General features: G+C 51.1%; 1 protein-coding gene across 2 annotated transcripts in view; it reads right to left on the bottom strand.

The window, feature by feature from the left end:
- Positions 1–24,645, bottom strand: part of RXRA (retinoid X receptor alpha) — a 117,103-nt gene that overhangs the window by 7,574 nt on the left and 84,884 nt on the right. For both annotated transcript variants that reach the window (XM_074891149.1, XM_074891150.1), the window contains exons 5-9: positions 15,377–15,546; positions 9,589–9,718; positions 4,707–4,839; positions 3,492–3,583; positions 1,691–1,796 (exon numbers count right to left, since the gene is read on the bottom strand). In XM_074891149.1, coding sequence (XP_074747250.1) covers positions 1,691–1,796; positions 3,492–3,583; positions 4,707–4,839; positions 9,589–9,718; positions 15,377–15,546 — 631 coding nt within the window. The remainder of the gene's footprint in view (positions 1–1,690; positions 1,797–3,491; positions 3,584–4,706; positions 4,840–9,588; positions 9,719–15,376; positions 15,547–24,645) is intronic.

Below are 24,645 nucleotides of genomic sequence, written 5' to 3'. Positions count from 1 at the left end.
ATGGTTCTCAGGACAGCCCTAAGCATACAAAAATCTTTAAGTTCACCAAAGAAGGGTGTGAGGATCACACAAGGAAGTCCCCAGCACAAGGTCATTCAAAGCCAGTGAGAGATCAAACTCCAGAGCTCCTGGTGCAGGCTACCGAATCTAAAATGCTCCCTTACACATCGCTGCTCGTTGAGGTAGAGCCCTGGGGAACTGATTTTGCCTGGTGGCTCAGCGACTTTGCTCAGTCACGCACAGCAGCTTTGTGGTGGTTTGGTCGATGAGGAGCGGGGCTGTCCCCACGCCAGCCCCCTGCCCAGCCCCAGCCCAGCCTGCAGCAGCGAGCAGCGGCGTGCGAGGGCAGCACGACTCAGCTGCCGACACTGGATGCCTGTGCGAAGCAGAGTTCATCCCACCGGGGGAATAATCCAGGATTGGCCATGATTCCCAAGGCAGCTCTCCTTGTGCCAGGTACGGTTGGCTGCCGGTTGTGAGCCCCAAGGCGAGCAGAGCTCTTCTGAAACACCAGAACAGCCAAAGTCCAGGGTCTGGGTCTGGATTTGCTTAGGAACTGCAGTTTAATAACGCTTTTTGGAAGAGGAGTCGGCTTGAGAGTTGGCCTGAGGTCCACAGAAACCACCCGGGAGAGGAGAGGTAATCACCCCTGCTCTGTGCACTGTGCTCATCCCCCGCTTCCCCTCCTCGCTGCAGAGGCAAACACACCCAACGGTACCTTCTTCCCACCTCTCCTGCCACAAGCCAACCATGAACATCCAAGAAGCCCCTTAACAATGCATCTTTTACCACCTGCCAGCACACTGGTACCCAAAGGGGGGAAAAATAAGTCCAATATTACTTCTGAGGGCATGATCTACCCACTGCATTCACTGCTGTAAAAGCATTCTTTTTTTTTATTTAACCATCCAGACACGCAAGACCGGGAATGCAGGTGAGATGCAAATCCCAGTGGCTTGGGCTGTTTTTCCCAATATTCACGCCTCAGCAGTGATACGCAACAGCAGCAGTTTCCAGCGCTTTGCTTGGTTTCTCAAATGGCTGTCAGTAACTTAACTGGCAGTTGCCAGCTTCAGGCTGTAACTGGGAAAATGCGCCCACTCAGCTCCGGAGCGGTCCAGGAAAGCATTCCTAATTCCCCCTCCCATTCCCAGCTGGATTGGGGGAGGCGGGGAGGGGAGAAAAGAGCATCAATTGAGGCTTTCACTTCCCAGCAATGATGCTCATCTGCCACTGAAAATTAACTCCGTGTGAGTCTTATTTTCACTGTGGTTTGCTCTCCGTGGTTGCCAAAAGGGAAATGATACCCCTTCCCCCGTGTGCTCAACCCACTGCTGCGGCCGCAGGAGCCGGGGCTCCTCAGGTCTCGGCACCGCCGTTACTGCCCGACCTTGTCCTGGCTGCGTCGCGTTTACTGGCACAAGGGAAAAAAAACCTCTCCGCTTCACAGGGGGATTTTCTAAGGACGATCACAGCTGAAGCAGGTAGACATGAGTAGTTTTCTCGGCAGAGTTCACTCCCAGACGACGTGGGAACAGAGAGCCCTAAACGGAAGGGACCCAGCACCTGCACACAGGTGCAGCGAGCCCGAGGACGACACTCGAACCCTGCCCCGGGCTGCAGCACCCACTGCACGGGGCTTTGCAGGGCCGTGAGGGTGCAGGAGAACAGGGCACAGCCAGCAACTCACCTCCCGGGCTGGTCGGGGTATTTGTGTTTGCAGTATGCCTCTAGCGACGCGTACACCTTCTCCCGTAACGCCTCCACTTCAGCCGGGTTGGAGAGACCTTTCGAGTCTGAAAGGCAACAAAAGGACCATCAGCCAAAAACCTCCAGGCTTTCCAGGCAGGCAAGGACTCCCCTGTGCAACCCCCAAGCCCCCTCCATCCCTCCCAGCACCACCAGCCCAGGACACAGCGTGGACGTGGGGCCTGAACCCCAGGAATTTGGAGCAGTACCTAACACCTCCCGGGGAGTGTTCAAGCCCTGAAACCTTTGCTCTGTGACTCCAGATCTGTTTTACCCCACCTCACACCCCAACCCCAAGTGTTTTGGCACATTCCAGTGGTCACAGATGCTCATTTAAAGGGTTTAAGTCCCCCTCCTGTCCTGGGCTTGTGGGATTTCTCCCTCCAGCACGAAGCATTGCGACAGGGCTAAAGGAAAAGCCCCTGCTCTGGCAGGTCCCCTGCAACACGGCAAGGATCTGTTTTTAGTAGGGTGAAAGGGACAGTCAAGCAATCGATATCCCCAAGCACATGTGCCATGGGAACCTCTCCAGATTCCCCTTCTTTTACCATATACGGCTAATCCCAAATTACAGACAATAAATTACTGGCGATTACAAGGCGGGGGAAAAGGAAAAAAAAAAAAAGTCAAGCAGAAAAACAAACTCAAGAAACAGCAATAAACCCTGCTGAAATGCGCTGGCCCGGCTTCGGTGGGAAAGGCCAGAGAAAGAGCCATGCTTGGGCACAAACCATGCTCCTGCAAGGGCAGGGAGGGGTGGCCGCAGATGTGGAGGTCTGTCCTCAGCTGCCATCTGCTTCTGCTCTGGACTGGCCTGCTCTAAAATCTGAGGAACCCCCCAACAGAGCTGTACAGGTATCTGCAGGCTGGCAGTCTATCTCCGGCTCTGCTCCCTGACACGCCGGAGACAATCCCCGGCACTGCACCTTCTTCTTTCCTTGGGCAGCTGGGGCCAAGGGGGGAAAACGAGCAGCATGAAGCCTCCTGGAGTCTGTAAAACTAAGCAAGCTGCCGACAAAAAGTACAGTTCTTGTGTATGCTGTGAGCAGGTTTCATGCCTTTCACCCTCTGCAGGCTCTGCAGAGGGCTTTTCCAGAAATGCAGTTAATAAAAGCCCTTGGATGTTGAGATCAGAAAAAGAGAGGACAACAAGGTCCATGCTCTAACTTTGCTCTAACCCATACTTTTGTACTGAAGGATATCTAGATTCCTTCTTGCTCCTATTCAGGGACAACTGCCTCAAGCACCAGAACTTTCTTTTTACAGAGTCAGCTGAAACACTGAAAATAGGACTGTGTACATTGATCAAACCAAAGCCCCTCAAGCTCAGCGAGAACTCAGCCCATCAGTAGGAGTCAGCTCCAAAAGCAGCATTGGCCATCTCCTCAGACAATCGCAGCCAAGTCCTGGCCAAGGCTGGGCCCTGTACGGGCAATATTTTGGACCATGCAACTGTTCTGCCCTCTACGAATGGGAAAACACTCCTTGGAAAGGGAGGCGTAGAGAGCAACCCTGGGCATGAATCCAGAGCCGTCCCTGACCTGCAAAGGACATGCTTGTAAGGTGGCAGATGCGGGTGCAGCACTTAGTTTGACTTCCATTCCTGCCTCTCTTCCTTCTTGCCCTGTCCTCAGGAGTTGGGTGCCCTCGGTTATTTGCAATGGAGCTTTATAGGTAAGAAGAGGAACCAAAGGGACAAGCATCAGCCAAGAGAGGACAGGAGAGAAGGTAACGGCATGTACCAGGGTTGAAGAGGACAATGGCTCGCAGGCAGCCTAGCTCTGTCTTGTCCATCTGCATGTCTCGCATCTTTGACACGAGCTCTGTCAGTACTCTGCAAAGGACAGAGAAATCACAGGCGTCAGCGTTAAAAAGAAATGAAAAAACACCCAGGTGTCAGACCCAGAGCGAGGTCCTCTGGTGCATGGTTAATGAAGTCATGGGATAGTGCTCGCTTCACCAGCTGAGGATATGCCCTCATTTTCCTCCTGTATCAAAAATAGCTCATTAGGAACATCAATAGTTCCTGTGAGATGCAACAGGGACCATAAAAACTGGCTTCATACATTCAGGCTTTGGCACCTGAGAAAGCTGCCTAAAAATAAAAAATAATAATAATAAAAAAAAACCCCAACAGGTATCTAAAAGCAATTTCCTCTGCCGGTAATTTTTATTACTCCCTTTGCTCTTACTGCAGGTGCCGGTCTTGAAATATTTTCCACTGATTGCCCAGTTTTTCCTGTTAGATCCTGCAGTGAAGTCATGATCTTGCACTTATGACCTCACAGGAAACTAATGATGTCACCCAGGTCCGAAGAACAATTTCCTTGCAAAGCAAAGAAGCAAAGGTGATTTGGTTTCAAGTGAGTCGTCTCAAGATGAGTCTCGGGCAGAGAAATCAGCCACCATTTAAGTGGTGTCTGGAGCCACACTGTGGGACAAACACCCTGGAAGTCTGGCTTTAAAACACTTTCCCAAAGCATGAGATTAAAGAGCCCTCGGGATACGCATGTGGAACCTGCTGGGTATTTTTGGTGCTTTTTCATTGTGAAAATAAAATCATGTCTTGGTCCAATTAAAGATGAAAAGAAATACAGGAGTGGCCTGCTTGTAACATTAGAAGGCATCTGGACCCCATGAAAGAGGCTTTGATTTGCACGGGGCAGCCCTCTCCCTGACTATTTCAGGCTGTTGGTTTCTGCAGGTTTAAGAGGAGGGATTTAATGTCATCGCCTGCAGCAAGGACCATGACATTTTCATGCAGGCCGTGGGATGGACACGCCTCAGCCTGGGCTCCTCCGACCACCAGCCCACGTGCCAACGCATCTCCACCCCACCCCTCGGGCAGGCTGCAATGCGGGGAACGGAGGCAGAAGGGTGCAGAGACAGAGCTCGGGGATGTCTAGGCAAGGTGGCCGGAGATGTGGTCCCCACCACCCATCGCTCCCCCTGCCCACCTGTCGAAGATGGCCCCGACGCCAGCACTGTGCGCGCTGTTCCGGTGCACGTGGAGCCCGGTGGCTAAGAGGATCCCGTCTTTGACAGCGATGGAGCGGTGGGAGAAGGAGGCGATTAGGAGCTCGTTCCACCCTGGGGAGGAGAAAACAACCAAGGCTGCAGGTTAGAGCCACAGGGTCCTCAGCAGCTTTGGCAATCAGCAACATCACCCCCTCAACGCCAAAAAGAGAGAAGGAAACCGCTCAAGAACCGTCTTTGGTAGAGTAACGAGGCTGGATATGGGAAGGGAGAGGGGATCCAACCCTTTCTTGGATGTCAGGGAAGGAAAAAACCGTTAAGGAACAAATGCACTAAAAATATAACACTAATAAGGGAAGCAGTTTCCTCTATAAACCTTCCAGGCACCAGAGCAAACAGCTCACTGCCCTGCTCCTCTCACTGTGAACCTAGGAGTGGGTGTGGAACCCTGCTACCCCCTCTGACCTTATACCGGTGCCTCTGAGCAGTTAAAGACCTATTAATGCTTTGTATCAGCTAATTGGGCTCATTTTCAGGCCATAATGGGGCACAAAAGTTCATTCACCCTTATTCAGCTGTCTAAATGGGGACCATGAAAACTCCTGCTTGCAGGTTTGTTGCTTCTGCCATATAAATACTGGGAGGGATTGCCTCTCCTCTCGCTGTACTGGGATGTCCCACGTCCATGACTGCTCCACTAACAGCTTTCCATAGCTGCGTGGAAATTTTATCTTACTAGTTACTGGACATGCTACTTCAGGAGGTAGCAAACACATCCTCTGAGTCCGGACACCACGGGAACAGTTTGAGCTAGTCACAGATGGGGAAGGGAAGGGAGATGCGACCTCCCTCCCCGCTTTCCAGCTCCCCCTCCTAATTTAACACTTCTTCAAATTCTTAAATCCGTTAGCAGCTGAGTTCAAAAATGTCTGAAACAAACCCATAACAAGAAAAAATGCTGTAAAGTTTGAAGGGTGGAAATTCTGGTGACTTTCAACCAGGAGAAACATCTTCACTAAAACAAGATGAGTCTTCTGCAACACCCATCCCGTGGCTGATGTACCTGGCCTGAAAATGTTCTGGTGTCCAGAACACAGGGGTGCTTGGCAGGGTCCATAAACATCAGGATATTTTAATTTTTTATCTTTTTTCCCAGGTTGGAAAAGCAAAACAACATCCTTCACCTCCTCTCCTGCCACAGAAACAAGTCTTTTCTCACTGACTGGAATAAATACAAGGTCCATGTGTGCTGTATTTACCTACTGTTGCAGAGATGGGTTGTGCCACAAGAAATGTTGACAAGGAATAAAGTTCACTCTTTCCTAAGTGGCCACAGGATGTTTCCACCCCAATCACGGGAACATTTATTTGGCTATTTACTGGGCGAGGCCTGGCACTTGCAGAGGGATTGCAACACTGTGAAACCCAAGGAGGACGGGGGAGAAGACGTGGGACTGCACCAGGAGCCTGCTGGAACCACGCTCCATGGCTGAAGCGGCCCTCCCAGAACCAGACCCACAGAAAGGTGCCATGGGTGCCTCCCACCAGCCATCACACGCAGACCCACAGCAACTCCACAGGCAGCCCCTCCACGGAGCTCCAACCAGCACAAACCAAAGCTGGTTCACAACATCCCTCCATGGCACCAGCTTTCACAACTCTGCCCTGACTCTCAGCCATCACCCAACACCCCTCTGCCGCGGCTCCGCACAGCCCCAGCGATGCCGAATCCAGCTTCCAGCTTGCCAAGAATATGTGAAAATGGTGAGGCTGCAGGGTGCTGCCAACATCTGTGCTGGGCTTATTCCAGCTAAGGAGCGCTGGATTAATCAGCATCCTTCAGCTGAACTATTCCCATTTAGAGCTGGGATGTTTTGGCTGAAACGGGTAACTTATTCTACCAGTGCTTTCACCAGAGCATCCCCAAAGAGCTGACAAGATACACAGGCAAGCAGGAAAAATCAGGTATCACCACAGGCAGCAAATCTGAGTCAGAGATCAAACAAGTCTACCCAAAGAGTTTTGCATCTCAGCCCAAGCTCTGGAGAAGCAGAGCAGATTTCTTCGACGCTCACGACTCCCTTCTCATCAGACAAGGTGGCTGCAGCCTCTGGGGATGGCTCCTCTGGGGTAGGGAAGGCACCTGGCAGCGCAGTGACCATCGTGTTAATCCATCTCGCTACCAAGTTTCCCCACCAGCCCTATAAAATGAGCTGCAGCTGCAGCTGTAGTGCTCAGCATCCTTTGCCAGGCTGGCCTTGATGCAGAGAAAACATCAGGTTATTCCTGTCTCAGCACAGCAAGCTTGGAAACAAGAAAATCCAGGGAAAACAGGCTTAAAAAGTTGGGTTTTCTTCTCCAAAAAGCTCAGAGAGGGAAAATTTTTAAATGATTCAGGATGAGAGGAAAGCTACTGCCAGCCCATCCAGCACTGCTCCTCTAAAGATGCGTGCTCCACTTAATTTTGCCTCCGAGGATGCATGACTGAACCTGATTGACGCTCTTAGCTAAATTTTAATACTTAAATATTTCATGGACAGCTGTTCTCAGCAGGCCGCTCTCCCCACTCAATAATAGATAGAGCCACCGGTTAAAGGACTTGGGAGGGGTTATCTGAGGCCCTGACAGAGACGCTTGGAGCAGGGAGCCCATCGGAGCCGCTCCAGGCGCTCAGCCCGCCTCATGGCCATGGGGTTAGAGCCACCATGAAATCTGGGATGCGATGGGGTCTGCAGCCCCCTCTCCTGCCCCGTGGAGTGGCCTCTCCAGGATGCCAGCTCAGAGCTTGTCATAACAAGCACCAGCACAAAGGAGAGAACATCAGGCCAGAATATCTCCGGTTCAGCTTTCGTTAGCCTTCTGTTAAAGGGAAAGGAAAAGCTTGAACTGGTGTTGTGGGGTTTGCTTCCATTTCACAAAAGAAAAAGGCAGCTTTTTTGCCTGAATCCAGTTCTTCCCTGCGATATTTGCAGAAAGCCCTCAAAGATTTCTACAGAGATGCTTCCCCTGCTCATCCACTCTCACAAGAGGCTCTAGAGACCCTCTTCAAAAATACACTTTCTGTATTTTCCAGGGAGGGCCCTGAGCCAGCTCTGGTAATCCTCACACCCACAGAAAAGTCAGAGGAGCACCTTCACCAAAGGGCTAGCAGGAGCCATCCAGGGAGGGCATGGGACTTGGCCGAGCCTGCAGCAAGAATAAAACCCCCAAATTCTCCATTCCCAGACTACTGCTGTAATCACTAGATGAAATGTGACTATAAAAATCTCCTTTCAGTAATACAAGAAGAGCGGAAAACCTACACCAGTAAATGGTGTGACCAGAAACCATCAAGGTCAAGGATTTCAGAGAGGTTGCAAGAGGGACTGGGTATTTGGATGTAGGGCCAAGGTACGCAGTTACACTGCTTGATAGCCAATAAAAAACTCCAGAAAGTATTAAGATTCATGCATCTGGGCTACAGTCAACCTTATTAAACAGAATGACAGCTAGTGTTTGTGTGCTGGGAAGGGGGAAACACTGATCCCATCATCTTCCTACTCTGGAGCCCTTATACCTCCTCCTGAAGCCACCTAGACAGACCTCAGATCGGAAGAGTTCTGGCAGTTCCTATGTTTTGTGTTGACGTGAATACCTTGCACTTGGTTCTTAAAGCACTTTCCTGCCCAATTTCATGGGCATTTATTTTGGGGCACACACTTTCTACAGTAAGAAGCCAGGAACGCTGACATCAAGGTGGATCAGCAGTGTCTTGTCTACAGAGGACATTAACCTGAGGCCGACAGAGTGCAGATAGAGGAGCACATGTTTTTCCCCTCTTGAATTCCCTACAAAAGTACATTTTGGGCAAACAAGAGGAACTTTTAAAACTACGAGGGCTTCAGAGTCCTTGGCTTGCTCAGGTTGGGCTGATGGGCTGGTTTGCTCTGCCCCAGACTCCTCCATCATTCCCTTTTGAATTCCCTTGCCTACTTCGAGTAGCCAAGGTCAGTGTCTCTCATGGCCAAGCAGAGAGCTGGGTGCCACCACCAGCCATCAAGGCCTCCTCATTTCCTCTCCCAGTCTCACCCTTCACATGGAGTTTGTAATTTGCTGGAAGGAGCTTCATGTGTCCCACTGACAACTTGCCTTCCTCTTTGCTTAAGGGAGCAAAACTCTCCGTTCCTTCAAGCCAAAGCCTTTAAAAAGGCTTCTCTGATGTCTGGAGCTATGCAAAGAGCTTCATGCCTAAAATGCACCCTTGTCGAGCTCTGCCCTTGATATCTTGCTCTCCCCGCTCTTTGTGTATAACCTGTCAGTAGTAGGGGCTTAATTTACTTGATGGAAGAAGTCCCTTTTCACAGTTAACTGCTTTTCACCTCCCAAAGCCTCCGTTCTTGCAGACCCCCTGCCGCACAAGGAAATTTAAAGCAAGCCCAGAGAATTTTATTTTCATCTTGGTGGGTGGGAGAAGGAGGTTGATATATTTTTCTCCCCTTTCTGGTTTTAATTATGATCAAACATCTTAGTTTGATGAAATTTCATGGAGTCCCAAGCCCACTTGATCTTTCAAGTCTCGGCTTGGGAGGAAGGCAGCGCATAGCTCCCTTGGTTTAAACCACCCAGTGCACATCTCCGAGCGCCTCGCTCATCAGAGATCTTCATGTGGGCCATTTTTCAGCTGATTGGCAGCTAGTGCAACGTTTTGGATCACATTCAGCAACGCATCCCTTGGGGCTTTTAAAATCCTATTTAGCAACTGAATTATCGGAGGCTATTTCTCAGAATCAGTTAACAGCTTTCAAGTTGCCGGGGACCTAAATCTATGTGTAATACCTGTCACGGGTGAGATGTAGCACTCCTACGGGGATGGTTCCCACTCACCTGCTCTGAGCAAGATGACCTGGTCGTCCAGGGGCAGCTCGGAGAAGTGGGGGATCCTCTTGGCCCACTCCACCAGGGTGAAGAGCTGTTTGTCTGCTGCCTGGCATATGTTCGTCACCGGGTCATTGGGCTGCCAAGAAAAGGAGATCGAAAGGCTTGGAGAAGGCAGAGCAAGGAGAAGACGAGAGGCTGGAGGAGCAGCTGAAGGGGCTTGCTGCCTCCCTGCTGCAGGGAAGGACCCCAAAGTTGGGAGTACCCCAGAAGTGTTATCAGTCACAGGGAACGGAGATTGATTTGGTTTTTCCACCATGTGATTTTAAATAGTTTTTAGCAAGCTCCAAATCAGGAACCATGAGACCCAATACCCATCACAAGGACTGATGAACCAAACGAGCTCCAGCCTAGGGAAGGGCAGGCTCCTGCACCCATGCAGCACACCTGCTCCCTGTGCCAGCATCTCCCAGCTCGATAAACCAGCACCAGAGGGGGCATTACAGAAAAAAGAGAAAAACCCTTTCCTTTGAAATATTATCCAGTAACAAAAACCATCTGCTCTCAAGGAGGACAGTCAGCCTAAACACACCAAATCCCTGTTTAAAGGAACTGCTAACAGCTCAAGTGGGCTTGTGATTAGGAACTGGAAGAGCCTGTCTAACCCTGGCAAAGACAGACCTTACTAGTACAAGTGTGTATATAGGGTTTACCTCTCTGGACAGGGATGTATGAGCCCCTCCACACATCCCACTGTAATCCCTGCTGATATCTAGCAGCTTTGATTGTACGATTATTTTTCTTCCATGTCCTTAAAAGAGCAGTTTCCAAATCGGAGGAGGAGTGTTTACTTCACCCCTGGATTGCAGGGGGAAGGGGTGTGAATTCAGAGGCAGAGCAGACACAAACGCCAGCATAACCTCTCCCTCCTGCAAGGCTCGCTTTCAGCAGAACAAGGCCATTCCTCATCACGAGCTGGCTGCGCTACGACAAACCCCTCTCCCAGGCTGAGCAGACAAGGACCACGCTGCTAAGTCTCTCCTGCCCCCCCAGAGCCGTGCCCCGGACCCCTGGCCAGTCCCCTCCACTGTCCCCTGGCAGCAAACACAATCTCTGTGCCTCAGTGGCCAATGTCTCCCATTCTCCAGGCTTAAAATAACCAGCATCTGGCAAGCTCAGGGGCACCTGCCTTCGAAGCATTTTCACCTGTTGTGTGCAGAGATGGATGGGAATGGGCTGGCGTTCAGCAGCGCAGCTGAGGAGCAGGGAGCATCGTTACGGGGATTTTCCCTCTTGCTCTGCCCATCTCCAGCAGCTCCCTGAGGCATGCAAGGGCAGGGGAGTCTTGCTCCGAGGGAGCTCGGGCTTGTCCCTGGGGACAGAGACGTGAGCAGGGACTGGGCTTTTCCTTGGGAGAGGAAGAGAAGACAGGATTTCCTCTGGACAACAGGAAAACCCTAAACTGGGTGTGAGGAGGAGCTTTGCAGGGTTAAATGTTTCACTGGAAAAACAGCGAACGTCGGCACTCGGGTGTTTGCAGAAAGGGTGAGAAGGGACACCTGGGGCCCAGGATATAGGAACATCACCAACTTCATGTCATCCGAGTTTGGTCATCAAACTGGAGCAGGTAGGTGGAGAACCCAAGCGTCCCACCTCCCTTGGGATGGGGATGGAGCCCTGCAGTCCCCGGAGGGGTCGTGACTTAGGGGAGATCCCATCCTGCAACAGAAACCGACCCACGAAGCAACAGGTGCCTGTACAGCCCCATGGAAGGGGTATTTTAGGGAAGTTAGATGTTTCTGCCAAAGCTTTTATCAGGGGTTGCTTCTGGGCAGGTTGTCACCGTCTCTAGGACTCGCCCGGATGCAGGAAGCCCAGGCTGTATCACCACTGCACAAGCTGTACCCAGCCTTTGGTGCTTCATACAAAGCCTCAACGAGGGGCCCGGCCTTTGATTACACCTCAAATGGCAGTTCCTGGAACCACCACGGTGCTTCCTGGCAGAACTTAATCGCCATAGCTTGAGAGGCAGCTAAAAGTATCATCCCTGAAGCTGAAAGGGTCCTGCCTGTCTCCAGGAGAGGATCTGCAAAGTGGTGCTAGAAACCCTCCCTGAGCACGGTAAGCAAATCCCCTCCTGCAGTAAATAGCAAGGGCACGGTGCCGGAGTGTGACAGAATGAAAGGACATGCAGGCACCTGATCCTTCTGGAAAACCGGAGCTTGGAGACATCTTCCAGAAAATGGTGACTTGAAACCAGCTGCTCAAAGGCCAATTAAGAGCTAATGGGGATAACGCCTCTCAGTTACAGGCTTTGCCTTTCAGTGGCCAGGAGCCCATCCGAGGTGGTGCTTACACTGCAGGAGCCCAGCTTCACCACTGCCGGGGACACGGGGCAGAGGCAAACCCATCCCTGCACCCCCTTGTCCTGCCCAGGGACAGGCACCTGCTGAGGGCGTGCGGCCAGTCCCCAGCTTCCGAGGGACAGGGATCACATGGGGTCCAGGGGCTTTCTGGGGGACACAGTGAAGAGGAATCCTGCAGCCGTTCTCATTCACAGCTTGTGGGAACCTCCCAAAGGGTTTATCCCCTTCTCCATGATCAGAAGCCAGACAACCATCTCAATTAGCAGCTATTTGCAGCGGCTGAAGAGCTGTTATCAGGAGCTCACCAGTGCAATTACTTCCAGTGAGTGTTTTAGTGATGGTCATCGAAAAGTTAGTCTTGGCACTCTCCTACCACCCAAGGCAGGAGAGCAGATTTGCAGGGGCAAGTCCCTCTGTCTTAGCTGCTTTGGGCCTGGCTCAGCATCCTTCCCTGTCCTGTCTGTGCCACCTGCAAGGTTCACACCCCACTGTACGCCCCCTTCCCCATCATGGGCTTCAAACCATGAACGTACCCATCCTCTCTGGTGTCAACCAAGGTGTCAGGACAGAGCCATGGGTCCCTGGACACATACTCAGAGCAGCACTTCACCACCAACAATGTGTTTAGGTACCAGGGCTGCTGGAAGAGCTCACAGGCTGCAGACCCCTCGCCCTCCCCTTTTACCAGCTTCGAGGACTGTGCTGAAGCCCCACAGTTGGGTCCCACACCGTCCTAGGTGGAAGAAATCAGTGCTAGTGCCAGCCTGGCGAAGCAGAGGGACCTCCCTCAACCAGAGTTGGGATCTCTGCCCTCAGAGCAGCCAGGGCACCACGGCACAAGGAGACAGTCACATCTGAGAAAGGAGGGTGTGAACTCCTACAGCACTCTGCCACCCCATCCCAGCCCGGTAGAAAGTGCCGTGCAAGTGCTGGAGCTCTCCCTCTCACCGGCAACGTTCACTGTGGATGGGCCAAGGTGCAGGGGCACAACTAAAAGGACCCAACATACCAGGCTAATAGGAACTCAAGAAAAATTTATTTTTTACCCCATGTCTATTAGGGACTGACTTTGTCAGCTTTTCCATCGCTCGGGCTCTCTGGGGAGGGCTGGGAGGAGGGCAGCCCCTTCGTCTTCTCTTGCCTCATCCGGTGGCCTCGTCACCGCCAGCTGCTGATCTCATACATCTGCTAAACCTGCTACAAATGTCACCTCATCCAGAAGCCGCTTGACAATAATAGGGCATTTCAACAAGCCTCCTGCTTCTATTTAGATGCAACACACATCCTTGTTCGCAGTAATGCGTGTTGAATTATGCAGGAACCAGCTTTCAATTTGCTACAAGAGGCTGAGGAGACGCAGTGCCAGACGAAGCCATTTATTTCAGCTCACTCTCTGGGGTTTGTTTTCAAGTCAGCACAAGGCTGGCTACAACTCCCCTGAAGTATTTTTAATCCTGATAGCCGTCAGAGCCTCTCCGAGCCCCTCACTAACCATGGCTGAGCTACCTCCTCCAAAAAAGCCCCTTTTGCAGCCTCATGGCGATGGGACCCTCCGGCCGGGGGGGCATCGCTGCCTGAAGGTGCGACTGGGGTCCCAAATGCAGGGGAGCACCATGGCCCTGTACCTGCTTCTGCAGAGTTCCACTGAGGAGGAATCGGTTCTGTCTGTAGGCAGAAGCCTTACTCCTCACCTAGCAAGTCAGCCCTAAAGCCTTAAGCCTCACCTAGCAAGCCAGCCCTAAAGCATCCTTGTAGGTAAAGGCCAAAAAGAGCATCTCATAGAGGCAGCCAAGACTTAAGACTCCTACAAGGAGCAGCCTGACTGGGAGATCTCCTGTCAAGCCCTGCCCGATCAGGTACTCCTGGCTCAATCCCCCAAGCCTCATATAAAGAAAGAGATAAAGTATGATTGTAGCAGAAAATAAATACTGCAGAGACTTTCCACTTGCTAGAAATAGCTGCATTTCATCATCTCAGCCTCAGAGACACCCAGCACAGGGCAATAGGAAATGCAGAGGGATATTTCAGCGTATGATCCTGCTCTCCTGGCTGAGCCAGCCTGAATGCTCCAGCTGCACCTCTGTGCCCTCCCCAAGGACTGCCAGGCAGCCAGGAGATGCTCCCCACTCCCCAGCAGCAAGGCTGGCAATAGCTACCAGGGTCCTGGGGTTAATTTAGACCCTCCACAGCCCTGATGACACCAGCGGTGGCCCTTCCTGCTAACAGAGCATGTGGGCTGGGGTGTGCCTGCCAGAAGGCATCGCCGTAAGGTAAATGGGAAATTAAACACGTCCAGCTGACTCCGGCCCCAAACGCATGTGCACAATAGAGCACGGCAATTTATTTTTTTTCCTCTCTCCCTCCATCTCTTTGCTTTGAGACTTCCCAGTCCCTCAGGGCTCCGCCGGTGTACCCAGGGGTGAGGGTAATTAGCCCCACTCCTGACCCTACTGCTATGCTAGTTGCCTCAACTGCAGTCCTATCTTTTAGAGGCATTCCTCTATTCCCACTACTTTCAGGGGAACAGGGGCTGTTGAGGAATGGGGACTGCATCCTAAATGCTGCCTCGGCTGGGCAGCAGGTACTTGCTCTGCCACAGGGCTCTTTATGAGGGATTTGCATAGAGTCTCTCCTAGAAACAGAATTTCAAAGCGTAGGTTGGCTCTCACATTTGGAGGCAGCTGCTCTGCAGGGAGGCTTTCTCTAAGCAAGGCTATAGCCTGCTGATAAGGGAATCTCTTAGGAAAGGGACCAAGACAGTTTCCCTCACCACAGCTTCTCACTCCTTTCCTATTTCCCTCTCAGCTATCTCTTATTTACACAAGGTCCTGTTAGAGCCCAGATGCTTCAAGCAGGCCCTAAATGCAAGCTTCTAAATGGGAAAGGAAATTGAAAGCAAACTTCTCAGCAAACTTCTCCAGATTTTCTCTTCTTAGAGCCAAGCAGCTGTATAATTCTGCATCTGAAAAGTCACACCCTAATTTTACAGCTCTTATCTCTTTGCACTTCAGCCACACCAGTCTGTTTATTGGCTTGATTGGACTCTGAGCTCTTCAGAACATGGAGTGTCTTCCTGCCTTTTAGCACTACGGGCTGTTAACTAAAATAAAATCTTCTCTGTGAGCCCTTCTCATTATGCCTTACAGTATCTGTTCCTTCCCTACGGCTGTGAGACAGGAAGGTACCAGTGCGGGGGGTTGTGCAGGGGCAGAGGGGTTTGCTTTCCTCCTGCTTTCGTCTAAGCTTGCACATGGTGTCTACAGAAGAGCTGAGATGTTGCATTTCTGAGCTCTATTTCTTTTCCCATAGGATAACCCCTCTCTGACCTAGGCTCGCTGCTGTACACTAGGTCAATCCTGATGCCACACAAGCCACCCCTTCCCTCCCGAGTGCCCGGGATGGCGTTGGGGCCAAGGGAAGAGGTGCCTTACCGAGCTCGGCGTCAAGCCCATATTTGCTTCAATGTACGTCTCTGTCTTTGGCTCCACCGCGAGTTCAGCTTCCAAGATCTTTTCCACGGGCATGTCCTCATTGGCGCTACTTGTTGACTCCACCTCATTCTCGTTGCGGTCCTTCCCCCGCTGCCTCTCCTCCTGGACAGCTGGAAGTGACAGAGAAGGGACAGTGTCAGTCTTGAGCTCCTGGCCATGGTGTTACGGGCTGAGCTGGGACCCTGAAGCTCCACGGAGCTAATGAGCCATGAAAACCTAAAGCGTCCTCAGACCTATAGGATCACACAGACATCTGATGTCTTGTTCTCCCACCTGACCTTGCCACCAGTGTGGTCGGTGGGTCTGGGGCTTGGATAGTCCAAGGGGTTGTGAGGTCTGGGGAAGCTGCCTAGCAGCCCTGGCCTGGGAGAGCTGCTCCTACGAGCACGGTGAGGGAGTCTCCAGCTCAGACCTGGACTCTGCTGGGAAATTCCCCTTTCTGCAGAGTGAGAGGTCCTGGAAATAAAAAAGTTAAAGACACATGATGAAAAGCAAAAGAAGCTACATGGCGAGTCACTGGGGGAGAGGAAAATGGATGGGTGAAGCGATAGCACGAGGGAACCCTAAAGAAAAGAGAAATGGGTCAGCTTAAAACGTAAGTCCGGAGTACAACCATCTTCTGAGCCAGTCAGTGCTGAATCTCCGTGGGGGTCATGTCATGCGCCTAGTTCCCCGGTCCAGCAGCGATGGTAACGGCTGTCGCCAGGCTCCCGTGGGACAGGCGCTGGGAGCAGGGACCTGCCGGCAGCAGCTCTATGCAAACCACCATCCTGCCTTTGTCTCGGGGCAATTTCTAAACAGACAGGAGAGACCTGTCCCAAATCCTGTGTGGTAGGAGTAATCTAGCCAAAAGCATGTGACATGCTGATGAGTTAATGTCTGAGCAGTACATAGATGAAAAACACTTACTAGATGATAATAATATTATTATTAAGGATCTCCCTTTGAAACAAGCACACAGGCTTTCCCTAAACCTAGAAAGTACCTTTATGCAGACAGTTACACCAGTAACTACCTCCTTCTCAATCATCATGTTACATACCCTAAATCACACGCTTTTCCATGCACCGTTGTTTCCCACAGTACGTTTTGGCCCAGTCTAGTTGAGAACAGCCCAAGCAACAGGAGTTTCCATCACTGGTCATGAGAGACAACTCCCTGAACTTACCCAGCTCTTTGTTGAGGACTGAATGAGGCATTCAGTAATGTAAAACGCCTGCTATTTATTGACAATTATCCCAACGCTTTACCCCTCTGCCGAATTTGAAGCTGGTTATGTGATGTTAAGAGAAAGCAGCAGGGGCACAGGTATTGTTCTAGGGAAATCAGAGCTGTCTGTAACACAATAAGGCTTTTCAGGCGATCAGTGGGACCAGCTCTATGCAAAGTGCAAAAATAAAACCTAGAATATAAAACTTATTTCTTAAAAAAACAGGAAATTAAGGCACATGCGAGAAGAGTCCTACATGGACATTGATCCCATTAACCCAGCTCCACCCCAGCACGCGAAGGCCTGGGGCTGATTTCCACTCCCCTCCCGCAGCAGCCACCGGTGCAGCGTTGCTGTTTGCTGCACGTCAACACTGTTCAGACTCCTTCCATGTGAAAGCTGTTATGCAAAAAGCAAGAGGTTATTTTTTGCAATCTGCTCTTAAGTTTATGGGCTGCAGAGGCTCCCGAGGCCCACGCAACGTTTTCTGCTTGGTCTGCCAGAGCAGGTAAGCTGCTGCTGTCAGAGCTCAGATTTGTGTCGTGGCTTTTGTCCATCTGGCTCTTGTCTGGCACAGATTCTTCTCTTCACTTTTTCAGGCCAACATAAAATCCTGCTTAAATTTCTTCCCCCACCCCTACTCCTGCTTTCTCAATCATCAGAAGGCTAGAAATTTTTGCTTAATGCCAACTCTCCTTCAACAGCACAGATGCACCAAAACTCCTCTGGGCACATTAGAAGAGATAAAACACCTACTAAATAACAGAAAAACCTAAGAGAAAGGCAAACCCTCAACAAATGGGATTTTATAAAATGACTTTAAATGCCAAAGACCTGATGCACAGTCACAGCAGGTCTCAAGGATAAAGGCGCAAAGCGTGTTTCCTTGCTCTGAGATCAACCACCCCCACTGCCGGGGCCACTCCGCCGGGAAGGGGTGTTAGTCCAAAAAACACATCCTCTTGCTCAGCTGCCAGTGACTTAGCTGGACACTGGGATTTGTGGGAAAGCATTGCAGAGGTCTGGGGAGACAGTGGCTACTTAAATCTGCAAATCTCAACCTCATCAAAACCAACAGTCACATTCTTGGGGGTGAAGAATCAGAGAAACACTTGAAGGGTTATAGGAGAATGAATTTTACAGGTAATCACAACAGCGTTTGCCAGTGATTAGGCTGAATCTAGCTGATATAAACAATAGATGGAAGAGACAGATGGAAAGAGATTATAGATGTAAGTACTTCTATTGATCTGTGCTTTGAGCTGCTACACCAGAAAGTTGGTGCTGCTGCTCGCTGCGGAGCTGGTCAGCAGAAGCTGACTCATCCCAGCCTGCCCAGCCCCACGCCAAACCCTTGACTCTCGCCCCTGCCCAGCTGGCTGCCGGCAGCAATGACACCCCAGCCAGAGCAGATGGCGTATTCTCACCGAGTATGTCAGGTCCAAAGATAAACCTTGCCAGGGAGAGCATCACCGGCTTTGCTACCCCCACGTTTCCAAGACCAGACGGGCCTCTCCAAAGCCAGGACAAGCCTGGCATCATGTTGCGATCCCCCCTGCAGCTTGGATGACCTCCATCCATCCCCTGCCCCTGGCTCTCTGGGCTGCAGTGGCCGTTTCAGAGATGCTGTTATCCTCCCTTCTCCCTGTGAAGCTGCTTCATGCACAGGTCTTCACCAAGGCATGCAACTGCAGGAGGAGGTGACTGTACCACACGAAGTTCAGTTGCTGCTTGCTCGCAGGACCCACGTCACCAGGTATTTATGAACCCAACACGTGGAAATGACGCAGGACACCTGCCCAGCCCTGGTTGTTGGATGTAGCTTTTGGGGATGCCCATGAGGCAGCGACTCCTCTAGATATTGCCTCAGTTGTAGATGCTATTTTCTATCCCTACGGGCAGCTCGAGTAATGAAGTGGGAACAGCTTCATTCTTCACGTGAGCAACAGGTTGGCTCCTGCAGCAGCTCTGTGCCTGGCACTGGGGTAAGCTGCCAGTGCACACATGAACTCCCCTCTGATAGTCACCTTACTGTCACCTCGTTCCTCCCGGTGTGGCACCCCCAAAATCCCTCTTCAGGATCCAGAGGTTGAATTCATCTCAAATCTAGCATCTCCACTTTCCCAGTTTCAGATTCACCCCGAAGCACCATGCAGCTCCAGGGGTGGCAAGCCCAACACAACGTCCTGAGAGGCGCAGGGATTTGCAGGTGGCATTCAAGACTCTTGTACTCTGTGGGTTCCAAGACTTGGACTTTCCTGCAGATGCAGCCACCCCCGCAGTCTGTGCTTCAGAAGCTCAGCAGAACGGAGAGGACATCCAAGATGCAAGGAGCAGAAAATTATCTAAGAGCTGCCAGTCATACAGCTTCTTAGCAGAGTCCTCCATGTCTCTGATCTCCACTGGCATAAGCCCAGGGACAGATGTCTGCAATTCACTGCCATCAGTATTTTCCCAGACCTGCTGAGACCTGACAAGCTGGTGCTCCTTCTTAGGAGTGATGCTGAGGGACACATCGCCATTTCACAAAAGAATGGGGACTGTGTTTCTTGAGATGTAGGAAAAAATAGCAGGTGTGGTAGGGGGAAAGCAAAAAGAAGCAAGTATTCAAGCAAATCAGCGTTTTTTTTTTAAAAAAAAAAAAAGTCATGCAATATGGGATGTTTGTGAGAAGGAAAATCTTCAGTAGTAACGAGACCCCCTCACCATAAAGACCTAGGACCTCATCTCTGGAGTCCACTCCCCACTCCCACTGGGGATTAGTCAAATAAACCACAGTGGAATGACAAAAATGCATTTTTCAAATGGATTTGGTTTGGGAGCCGGGTTTCCTTGTGGCTTTGGTTTTTTATCTTTTTTTTAAAAATACAAATGTGGTAGCTGCATGGCAGCTTGTCTGGTAATACTGAAACGGGAATACCTTGTTCTTCTCGGCTTCTCAGAAGTCTTGTGCGCCGGGATGGATGGTGCTCCATCCCTGTAACACAGTAAAATTTAGAAACAAAGATCATTATATCATTTGGTTCTTGTTCCTTCTGCTGGATTTTTCTCTTCTTTTCATGTATGTTGTAAACTCACAGGCTAAAGACAAAAAAACAGCGGGGTTCTGCAACTGGCTCCTCCAACCCGAATTCTCCTTTGTGGCACAATCAATGTATATTTAAGAAAAAATAAATATTCTCAACTCTAGAGAGGCCACAAGATGCTTCTTCCTCCTGTCTCCCACGTGATGCTTCGCAGAATTAGCAAGGACAGGACACAGCGTGGCATTTCAGGGGAGCTGGCTCTGCTGCTAGCTCCCTTCTCTTGCTCATCACCGATGCCCCGCTCTGCACTGCGCCCTTCTGCTCAGCTGGGTGGGTCAGGAGACATCCAGCTTCTCTTCAAGAGGACCTTGGGAAGAGAATTAAACTACAGAGCGCCTGTGATAACAAGGCACTTGGCAGCATGACCTACAAGGGCCTTTCCAAACCTCAGTTGGGGCTGTCTTGCTCTTACTGCAATAAGATGGTGACAACGAGGTGAAGGGCTGGAGAAAACCTCCCCAGCTGCTGCTCACCAAGATGAGGGAAGGGCTGGCCAAGGCTCGGCAAGACTAGCATGACCCTCGTGTGTCCCATCACACTCAATTACTGCCTCAGCAGACGGGCTTGTCCGGACAAACTACGGGGCTTGTCTCGGATGGCGGTGGGGAAGCCATCGAGAGGAGCCCGTGTCCTTGTCCTTCCACCTCACCACTCCAGCTGCACGTGTTAGATGAGATCCACTCCTAGAACTGTGCTGTTCCCAACGATGCTGATTTTTCTTGCTTGCTGCAACACAGAAAACACTCTCCTGCGAGGCAAAGCAGTCCCAAGCTGTCGTCACACCAGCCCTGTCTGCCGTGTGTTCAGAGATGAGCTTTCCCGCGCTCTCCTCTGTGTTGATGGCTGTGCCAATGCTTTTATTTTCTTCAAGGAGACTCGTATGGTTGAGAGGTTTTCTCATCTGATTTTCTTAACATAAGGGAAGCATTTAAACCCTGCAATCCACTTGAGGAGAAAAAAAGATGTTGTAGTCAAAGAGCTCTGAGAGGCAGCCCCACCTCCCCCAGCTATGTCTCAGCTGAGCCAAGGACAGAAGCCTGTGTTTTCCATGGCACCTGATGAAGAGGCTGTCGTGTTATTCTGCTTGATTTGGCCTGTACTTGCCTAAGGCCGGTTGCTGTCATTTTTCATCTCGAGCTTCTCCAGCCCATCTGCACTTCCCCGGGCTATGCTACAGCCAGACATGGAGCCCCATGTGTCAAGACCACTTCTTGGTGACCTCTCTAAGAACCGAAACGTCTCGTCCCGTGAACTGCAGATGAGCCTCAGCCAGCTGGGTCCAAGGACTGATGTGGAAAAATGCCAGACCCATCCTCTGCCAGTGTGCACACCAGCACTGGACGCCTTTGCCTTCGCTCGTGGTGCAGCATCTGATGGCTAAATAAGGAGGTTTGAGTCCATCCCACAGTGAGAAACCAACCCAGCTCAGGTACCCAAACCAACTGGTGTGGGTGACTGCGGTTGAGTGATGAACTTCCCAGCTGCTGGAGAAGAACAAGCCGCTCGCTGAGGCTCTGGGGAGGATTTGGGGGACGCTGCTGGGAGACCACTGCAGCATCCCCAACTCCTGCCACTTCACCGCAAGCCTTATGATGAACGTCGCTAAGTCCCTGCTCTTGGAGCCATGTGAACACTCCAGAACCCCAATCCGCCAGCTATTCCCTTTTTAATCCTTGGGCTCGTGGAGAGAAACCTGATGCTGTGATCTGCAGACTAATTACATTTTTAAAAGATATGACAAGTGCATGCTCTGTTTTTAAAGCCTGGTCATAGGTGCAACGCGGGCACTCACAGCCAGGTCCCCCACACCACGGCACGGCCACGGCTGCCACGAGGGGAGAAAGAGGCACAAAGGGGACATGATTTTCCACCCAATGCAGAGGCGTTTCTGAGAGCCCCCGTGGGTAGGAGCATCGCAGGCTGTTTGTTTGCTGAGAGAGATGTGGAGGCTACAGCGGCTCCTAATTACCACTCACCCAGCGTTAATACAGATGAGCACTTGTTTCTGAGACAAAAATCCATCCTTCAGGAACAATAGTGTGGATGACTGGCTGGGGTTTGTTTCTTTTCATGGGGGAGGAGGGGGAAGGATAATTCACTCCCACCAAAAATGGACTGAATGGGGTTTTCTCTGGGGCACAGATCCAGCATCTGCAGTCCCTGGGCACGGGGAGCCCAGCACCGCGGGGGGCAGGAGCCGATGCTCAGCCCATTTCTCAGCCGTGGGTGAACAGAAGATGCAATTATGGGCCTTGGCTCTCCCGTTTGCCTTAGCACGCTCTGATCCTCTCCCACCTTCATCCCTTTTGCTCCTTGCCGTTCCCTGGCAGATGCAGGGACCCACAAAGCAAACAGGGATGATGATGCTTTCCAGACTGCTCCAACCTGGACGCATTTTGGGGACATGCCCTGGTCCAGGGCACACCACCCTCCTCTGGGAGAGCCTGGAGGCTCTGCTGGCCCCTGAGACCCAAACCTGCTCAGTCTTCTCTAAGCCTACAAGTGGGTGGCTGCTTTATTTATGAAGTGCTGGGTGGAGGGTTATTGGGGATTTCCGTTTCACTAGCGATGGAATTTATTAGGCTCTGCTACCTTTTTATGAAGCTACGTCGTAGCCGTGTATCATCAGCATCTTGAAGCGCTTATGCCTGAGGTACCTGTTTATATCGAAAATGCCATGATAGCTGAGGAAACTAATTCAGTGTTTCTTCTGCTTTGCTTTTATGTTCCTCTTTTTTCAAACATGCAGCTTTCCACTACTGTAAGCAGCCTCAAAAGCTGAGATACAAGAAATAAATGGTGCTGTTTTCTCTGACATTTTTAATTCTACATTTTTTTAATATAGGCAAAATACCACCGTGATGATTAAAGAAATGTAACTTCAGAGTGTTAAAAAGTGGATTAAAACCTTTGCGTGCAGTCAGTCCACATGGGGAACAGATCTGGAAAACAACAGAAAAAATCTCTAGCTCACTTCACTCTCAAAAGCCGGACACTGCAAAGTACAAGCAACAGCAACATTGCTAAAACAATGAGAGAAAATCATAAACCAAACTCTTTTTCTCAACCTAAGAGTATCCTTAAAAACAAAAAACAAACCCAACATCATTTAACCAGCTGGTTTAAAGAGCAGCACTTTAAAAGGATATAAGAAACAAGCTCATTAAGCTGAAAGACATTTTCCATTCCAAAATTATTACTAAAAATAACTGTGCTCTTGAACTCTGCCCCTTCACTAGGATATGGCTACTTGCCTGCTTTTACATTGACTTGGACAGCGTGTTGGAGACCTGAATTCCTGCTCCTTCTCCCCAGACTCCCCTTGCTCCTGTTGGTCCCGAGAGATGCTCCAGGAGCCGGGATGGCTCCAGCTCTGGGGGTGCAGGGGGGACATGCAGCCACGTCAGGGGGGTCAGGCACAGCTCGGTGACTGCTGCGTTAGTGCAGGAGCTGAGCTCCAAGTCACTCCGGGTTAAAACAGGGGGAAACTTTGGGCCCTCTGGGCTAAGTGATGTATCTGAGCAGCTCCCCGGAGACATGCAGAGGTCTCCGAGCTGCAGACTAGAGTCGATCCCTGCGATGCTCTAAGTCAAACCCCTCCCAAGTTAAATCCCTCAGCTCAACAGCAGCGCAAGCAAGAGGAGGAAAACCAACACACAAACACAAGGGAAGAGGAAGAATTATCTCAGGCTGTGAAGTTTAATGAAGTCTTAAAGTCAGAGATCAGGCATGCAACCGGACAGAAGGTGTCCTGGATCCTCAGAGCAGGACTCTGGATCATGTCACGGCAGCTGACAGAGGCAAGCTGCAGCCGTGCCGTACCCAGGCCACCGCCGTGCCGGTATCTGCGCCTGGATTTAGGAACGAACTTGGGGGTCAGTTATGCAGCCTGAGCCGTAGCCGCTGGGGGAGGACAGCCTTCTGGTCTCCAGATGGGCTACAAACTTCGCAGCAGAGATACATCAACATCCATTTTACCGAGTCAGCATCAAACGCCGCCGTTAGCGCTCCGCAGCGCACTCGGGCTGCAGGCTTCAGCTTGGCAAGCGGTAGCCCTGTTAACAAACTGGGTAGCCCAGCAGGTCCTACGGAGACAGTCTGGCTCACCCGAGGAGCCGCTCAACGTCCGGAGGCAGCGCTGGGGGAAGGAGAAGCAGGAGACGGAGCGGGGCCGGGCTGCGCCGGTTCCCAACGTCTGCTCCCTGTGAGCCGTCCAAGAGCGGCCGGCGGGAGCATGAGAAAGGGCTCCTCGCTGGTATTTCCTGCTCGCTGTGCGATCCGGCGGCGTTGCCAGCAATGGTGGGGCCGGGACCTCGTCGTACGAGATAGCGGCGTGCTGCAACGCCAGGCCATGGAGTTTGTAGTCTCCGATGATCCCCTTCACCTCTGGAGTTAACCCCAGCTAACGGCACCGCATGCAAGACGCCTTTATCCCAAGACCCTCAGTGTTTACTCCCACCTCTTCAGAAGACCTCTGCTTCCCTAACTCAAAGGCAGTTTCCACTTTTTCCCTTTAAAATGTAAGGCTGCTGATACACAGACACCTTAGACTCTAATGAGCAACAGATCAAGCAGAGAGTTATGCTTCTGGATGCAAACAGCCACCCCCACAATAATAATCCCTGCATTAGTCAAGATCCCTGATGGTAATCTTAATTTTGTTGACTATCCGGTATTTAGTGGGAGACAGAGTACAAGAACCAAAGCCTCACACAGCTGGCAGTAATTCATAGGGGAAAAATGTTCCCAGTTGCTTATTTATTATAGCTGCAATACCTCAGAGTCCATGAGGCTCATTCACCGTGAACACAGCGTCAGGATCTATCTTAAATGTTTTTAACAGGGAGCATCAAGAAGAGATGCACGCACCAGAAGGAATCTTCCGCTTCTGCAGGCTTTCACCCCTTTAAGCC

Source organism: Strix uralensis, chromosome 21, assembly GCF_047716275.1.
Source record: "Strix uralensis isolate ZFMK-TIS-50842 chromosome 21, bStrUra1, whole genome shotgun sequence".
NCBI lineage: Eukaryota > Metazoa > Chordata > Aves > Strigiformes > Strigidae > Strix > Strix uralensis.
The sequence above is the reverse complement of the archived record's forward strand: the minus strand, read 5'-3'. Positions and strand labels throughout refer to the sequence as shown.